The sequence below is a fragment of the Gymnoscopelus braueri genome (genome assembly GCF_963280865.1).
Source record: "Gymnoscopelus braueri genome assembly, chromosome: 9".
Lineage (NCBI taxonomy): Eukaryota > Metazoa > Chordata > Actinopteri > Myctophiformes > Myctophidae > Gymnoscopelus > Gymnoscopelus braueri.
The window spans coordinates 31,074,964-31,082,368 of NC_137610.1; the positions used below are offsets into that span (position 1 = coordinate 31,074,964).

The 7,405-nt window shown below is 42.2% G+C and overlaps 1 protein-coding gene across 1 annotated transcript; it reads right to left on the reverse strand.

Moving 5' to 3' along the window:
* Positions 1-119: 119 nt before the first annotated feature.
* LOC308091461 (homeobox protein DBX1-B-like) lies at positions 120-5,542 on the reverse strand (the record flags this gene model as incomplete). The annotated part of the gene is made up of 4 exons (XM_080437087.1): positions 120-458; positions 739-941; positions 4,311-4,394; positions 5,221-5,542. 4 exons carry the CDS (start codon positions 5,540-5,542, stop codon positions 120-122), a joined length of 948 nt encoding a protein of 315 aa, XP_080293213.1.
* Between the last annotated feature and the right edge of the window lie 1,863 nt (positions 5,543-7,405).

Genomic DNA, 7,405 nt, shown 5'->3' on the forward strand with positions numbered 1-7,405 from the left:
TCAACTTCACTAGTGAACCAAACTGCAGAGAGCCTCCTGTGAGATATCAACACTGTCGCCTATTCAGAATATTTAACATAAATAAACAAATGTCTTATCATTAATCTCTTCAGTGCACCTCATGACACTGTAATTTCTTCATCCTCTGATTCTGAGAAGTCGGACTGCTTGCTAGACTCTGACAGAGAGGACAGATCATGATGATGATGGTGATGAAGATCATGAGACTCCTGACTGTCCAGTAGAACTTGACCACTGTGGTTCTGTGTCATTAGATCGAGGTGCGGTTTCCCCTCGCCCACTGTCCCTTGGCAGTAGGCCCCGCCTACATCGGTGAGGTCGGGGTGGGGGTTGGCTTTGGTGGGCAGTGTCTGCTGGCGACAGCCCCCCGTTGACAGGAGCTCACGCTCCTTGGAGTTCCTCCACTTCATCCGTCTGTTCTGGAACCAGATCTTCACCTTGACAGAAGACAGAGTTTTTGTCATGTCAAAATACATTTGGTTGTTACAATGACCAAAACATACATACAGTACAACTTGGATGTACAGTGTGTTACACATCTGGCTTGAAGGAGAGATATGTATCTCGACTGTCAAGAAACTCAAGATTTGCTTACTAAAATGAGCATGTGTGATTCAGATTTTGGCTAATTCTCCAGCTCTGGAACTCTGGATCTACAAATTTTTCAGGGGTGCAAAAGTTTCTTATTTATTTTTGAATAACTATATCCATCTCTACCTGGGAGTCTTTGAGTCCCAGCTTGCTGGCCAGTTTCTTCCTGTCTGGCTTGCTGATGTATTTTTGCTTCTGGAAGGTCCTCTCCAGGGCTTTACGCTGGAGGTCTGAGAAGACGGCTCTCCGCAGCATGCCCCTCCTGGGCTTCCCCCTGGGGAGTAGGGGCCATGAAAATGTCCCTGGGACAGGAACTACCGAGGACGAGGCTGGAGGGACACAAAACAACAATGCCAACCTGTTACAGTAATTCAGGTAAGAAAAAAAAGCAGGTGCGCTTCTGGTTTTGGTTTAGGCAGTGGGTGCTCAGCTATAGATATAACTAGGTTCAAATGCCACCGAAGTGGAAAAAGCGGCACTCCAAAATGAAGAATGCAAGACTGGCTCAGATAAACATTTATTTATATATTTATTTATTGCGAACGCTGGACGCGTTTCGGCCTCAGCCTTCCTCAGAGCAGATTTTAAAAAGATTTTTAAATCTACTCTGAGAAAAGCTGAGGCTGAAACGCGTCAAGGGTTACCAATAATTTATTCACTTCAAGGAAAATAAAATGTAATCTTTAATCTTCACGTCTGGTTAATACCATTAATAAGCAGCTAACTGAAACAATTATGGGTTGAGTGCCTTGCTCAAGGGCACCTCAAAGTTCTGTCAGTCCTCCAACCATGATGCTCTGTGTCCAGCATTGCCATTCATCCAGAGATGTGCTTTAGTATTAAAGGATGAATGAATAGAGCAAAAAAATGGGTTTGTTTATTTTATTATTAATGCTAGGCCGATACCTGTTGAGAACTATGCCCGTTGGGAATACATGCTGCATATGCTAGGGTTAGGTTAGGGTTTTAGAGTGGTCTTTTATTTTTTTACAGCAGTAACTTTAATTTGATCGTGAGGGACAGCATATTCAATAAATAAAGCGAACACTTTATTGATCCCTGATTGGAGGGTTTCTAGCTCCACCAATATATCCTCCTTTCCTTTATTCCGGTCTGAAGCTGAATGTGAAAAGCTCAGTTTGTCCATTGGTGGAAACAGAGCTTTATGGTAATGAGAGAGGCTCTCCTTTCCAAAACTCAGTCACACAGCCTCTAATGAAGCATGAAGGGGAATTGTATGGCTGGTAATTGTATGGAAAACGTAACTGTGTAGTAATGAAGTGAGTGGAAAAGGCCTCCGACAGGCCATTATATTATGGGTCTATTAAAGACTTGCCACTATATTATAGTCCTATCACTGCCATTGAAAACTTCTCTTGCTTTGAGACTAAACACACACACAGTGAGGTGGCATTCAGAGATGCTTATAGGCCATTGGGAGTTTTAATCTTTAAAAATGGCAAACATAAACGCTGACAAAGCAATGGGCATTGCATTCATATGTGCATACATATGTCATGGTGGCTGTATTTCTCTCCATAATAATGAATATAAAACATATAGATTAACCATTTCTGTCCATACTGCGTTCGTTTTACGACACTAGTGAAATTACCCGATCTACAAGTTGACAATGTATGGTGAGCTTGTAGATCTGCTATTTTTGCTATTATTTATTTATTCATTCATTCATTTGACAGTTTTCGCCTCTAATGACATGTCCAAAATAGGGACGGCAGGTTGAAAGTAGTGAATATGAATATCGCTGGAACACCTATTTTGCCTGAGAAGTCAAATCAGATGCCTATCTTTGAATTGCATACAGTGATTGCAAGCTATGCCAAGGACAAGAGAAGGGGTCCCTTGTCTATAAGCATGCATAACAGACCTGAACCATAAACATGCTGGCCTCTCTCTGTGCCCTTGTGAAAATATTCAAAGAGGTGAATGGAGCCTAATAGGGAATTAGTGCATGACTGGTAAAGACCTGTGAGTAGCAGGCGCTAAGTCAGACTGTGTGTGTGTGTGTGTGTGTGTGTGTGTGTGTGTGTGTGTGTGTGTGTGTGTGTGTGTGTGTGTGTGTGTGTGTGTGTGTGTGTGTGTGTGTGTGTGTGTGTGTGTGTGTGTGTGTGTGTGTGTGTGTGTGTGTGTGAAGGAAAGTAAGATAGAAAGAGACTGTGTGTGTGTGTGTGTGGGGGGGGCAGTGAAAGGAAGATGGATTGTGAGAGTATTGAGAGACTGAGTGTGTGTGTGTGTGGTGGTGGGTGTGTGTTCATGTGTGTGTGTGTGTGTGATTTCAGCCCCTATTGGTCACGGTGCTGAAAGCTTTGTGGGTGCACGGAGGGCTCGGTGGGAAAAAGACAGCGCGTGAAGAGGCACCGGGGTCTCGCGCTGGGAAGGAACCCACCACACATTTAAACCGTGACAAACGGGGCTAATACATTTAGAGCGTGACAAACCGGGCTAATTTGTAGATTAGGACAACCAGTGCTAATGTCAGCAGTCAGTAGGTCTACTAAATAGAGCTTCAAATTGGCGAAACTGATTCTGAGCTTCTCCGAGCTCTCCTGGGCATTCCTTGACTGAAAGACCTGCAATGTGCTCAGCTAAAACCTCATTTATTGTCTGTAGTACGACGGTGTCGCTTGCCGAATAGAAGAACTGATCTTTTGGGAAAGCGACACTGGAGTGCAATGGAGTATATATTAATCATAATTTAGTGCCTCCTCCTTTGGTATATTTTCTAACACTACATTTGCTCATTATGTGAAATGTGTCCATTATTAAATGTATCCCTCCTATAGGAGCAAAGCAGTTAAGGGTGAAGTGTCTTGCTCGGAGACAGACCCGGGGGTGAACTGGGAACCTTCTTCCCAGTGGGCCTATAGGCTGTCTATACCCATTCAGCTATGGCCGACCATAAATTGAGCTTAACGGCTAGCCAGATTCTCTATCTTATCTAAACCTGATTTTATTTTTCAGCAAAGCCTCCAATATCCGATATTAATCAGCCTAATAAGTGTAACAGGATCAAATCCATTGGTGTGACAAAGGAGTCCAATTGATGTGCTTCTCAAATGAATTTCCCCCAAAGTTGCTCCATCTCAGGTGTCAACTAGCCTGGTAAACACCCCCTCCCTCCGGAAATCTCATGCATTGCATTGCATTTGGTTTCAGGAAGGAGGGTCTGGGATTGCTCACAGAGTAAAGCTGCCCGAACCGCTGCGCATACGAACCAATCAGCGGCTGCTAGGGGCGGGATCATCCAATCACCTGCCTAGTACCTTGAAAAAATTAAACTCCGTCTGTCATCGATTCTACGCCCGGAGTCTCAGATGCAAGTACGCTGTGAAACAAAATGTGTGTCGCAAGCTTCTTCCATTTGACGGAGTGAGGTTAGGTGTCAACCACTTTAACCCTAACTGTTTCCAAACAGTTTCAAAACATTTAAAATAAATAAATACGTTTATAATTTAAAACTTTTCAAAATGTCTATAAGCTCAAAACATGTTGTATCGCAACATGTCGTGGAGCTTGTAGATCAGCTATTTTTGCCATTTGTCGTACGACGAAGTATAGAGGGCTTAAAGTGGTTCAATTAAGACTAAAGTGTGTGTATATCTAAAATATAACCAAAAATATAACTGGAAGTGACTTTATAACGCCCTGAAATGAAACAGAAATGGCGAGGCCCCTACCTGTGAAACAGGATGCCCTGATGAAAGGATGGAAGGTGCCATCAAAGAAAGGCAGCGTGAAGGACTTGGTCTGCAGGCTGCACACTGGAGGAGAGGATGAGGATGAGGAGGCTGTAACATACAGTTGACTGATCAGCCCATCATATCACACCTAATAACATGAACCATTTAAACCCTCTGTTCAGACCTGGGTTACAACTGTACTTGGACCGCTTTTTTTCCCTTCAACACCAAATCTCTTTGACAAAAATAGCTGATCTACAAGCTCACAAGCTTGTGATGGCTATTTTTGATGAGTGTTCCCACAAGAATAGATATGCTGGGGTTCAAGTGGTTATTACAATAGAACAAATGATATGCACATGCAAGCACACATGCGCGCACACACACACACACACACACACACACACACACACACACACACACACACACACACACACACACACACACACACACACACACACACACACACACACACACACACACACACACACACACACTTTTATATACATCTGATTAAAAAAATAACAATCAGAATTTGTTTATTGAACAAACAAGAAATTTGACTTGGTCTATAATTGCTCTCAAACATGTTTTTGTAGGCTTATTTTGTATTAGTCCTACATAGATAAATAGCCTATTATTATCATCAATAATATAATAATAATAGTAATGTACTATTATTATTAGCATAAACAATATAATAATATTAACAACAATAATAATAATAATAGTAATAATAGTAGCCTAATAATAATAATACAATTAATAATTAACCACTTAAACTCCAGCATCAGTATTGTGGGGAAAGCTTTCGCTGAAAATAGCAGATCAACAAGTTCACAACATGATGCATTGCCTCAAGTTTAAGTGGTTAATAATGAATGATACATCTTCGATGTTCTCTTACCATTTCTTGTGGAAGGCGCAAGGATTGCGCTGACGCCGAACTTCAGGTAGCTGGACTCTGTGCCGCAGGCTCCTGCTCCGGAGGGAAGCTGTCTGTGGGCCGGGAGGAGCCCGGGGGTCCTCGGCACCACGGGGCCGGGCGACGGGACGGTGGTCCGCTGCTGCAGGTAGCTGCAGACAGCAGCAGGTCGGCTGATGCGGAGAAGGTCATCGACGAGGAAGCTCGACGGGAACGAGCGGGACAGGGGCGACGACAGAGCCGCCGGGGGACGCAGGAGCCCCGGGTAGAGAGGAGGCGGCAAGGCGCTGCAGGGGAACATCATGGCTGGTCCGAGAAAATATTAATAGAAATAAAAATAAAAACTTTTTCGGGGATCTAAATCTCTCTTTCGCGGAAGCAAGTTTTTTGCAGGATAGGGAATGTTAAAACTAAAAGATCACTAGTATCAAACCTATACAAAAACATCACTTTTATTGATTTCTCTCTCACGCATACACACACTCTGATCTTTCTCACACACTGTGCCCTTTCTCGCCGGTGCCGTCTGTTTTATAGCAGCAGGAAGCATCTGCAGAGAAATCACAAACATAAAGTGTCACAGACTCACAGTCAAAGTCTCTCACAGACACATGATGAAGTTCAACATTCATTCAGCCGCTCCTGGCGTGCATGGAGAGGATGCCGGGCGCGGATTGGTCAGCGGCCTATGAATGGATGGGGTTGGATTAGAGTCAGGAGCACCCAGTGGGGGACAGCATCACCCAGTGTAGGCCTATGCTATGCTCCATGGCCTCCATCGTACGTCGGTGTTGCACCACCGAGAAGGCTATTAATTAGGCATAATCAGTGGTGGAAAATAACTATATGCTACATTTACTACAAATTTGAGGCAGGCCTACTTTTACTTTACTGGAGTAATTAAAATGTGTTATACTTTTACTTTTACTCCCCACTACTACATCTCAGTCAAATATTGTACTTTTTACTCCACTATTAAAAAACTTTAGTTAGCCTATAGTTACTTTGTAGATTTTTGTTATTATTATTATAAAACATACATTAACCACTTCAGCCCTATATATAAACTTTGGCCATTTGAAAACAGCCATCTACAAGCTCACAATGCATCGCGATGGGACAAGTTGTGAGCTTGTAGATCTGCTATTTTTAAAAGATTTGTATACATTTGAATGGGACATTCTGCATAATGAGTGCTTTTACTTTTTATACTTTGTAAGTATATTTTAATGCCAATACTTTTGTACTTTTACTCAAGTACATTTAGAATTCTGGACTTTTACCACCACTAGGCATAATAAAATGAGGATATATTGGCTATATGGTTTTGCAATAAAGGCTGGGCCATAATCTATATCAGTGGTTCTCAAACTTTTAAATTTCAAGTACCCCCCTTAAATCTAAGGGTCAATATAGAACCCATAGGAACCCTGAGAGTCCCTGGACCCCACATTGACAACCACTGATCTATAATACGTTTCATGATTTTTACAAGGTCAGAGTCAGAAGCAGAAGCAATTCAGCATGACCTTTTGATGTGTTTTTATTTAGTCCGTCAAGATTATAAGGACACATTGTGTGTTAAATATATTTAGTTGTAGACCAATGCCAACAGTTTAAAGGAAATTACCATTGTGCTGCCTGTCTTGTCAAAAATGTTAACTTGACATACTGTATAGGGCTGCACTGTTCTATAAAACACTGTTCAGTAATTAATTTGGCAGCATGATTTTAGTTCCACCTTTCTTTTGCTTGTGTCTGACTGAACATATTTTTATTCTAGGCTATAAAGAAAATGTTAATAGCTTGAAATACTTTATTTGACAATAAAAAATAAAATAATACCCGCGCGCACGCACGCATGCAGGCACGCATTCACGCAACCACGTGCGCGCGCGCACACACACACACACACACACACACACACACACACACACACACACACACACACACACACACACGCACAGTCAGAGATAAACCCTTATCCAATAAAAATAGCCGATAGCCTTAGAAGTCCAAATGGCAATTTCAGTTAATTTTGTTTGTTTGTTTCAGAAGACTTTCGTTTATTATTGCAAAAGGAAGAGCCCATATTAGCCTGAGAATGTATAGCTTTCCTGATATTTCTTATAATTAAACCATATGCTAGACGTGCAGCATAGACGAA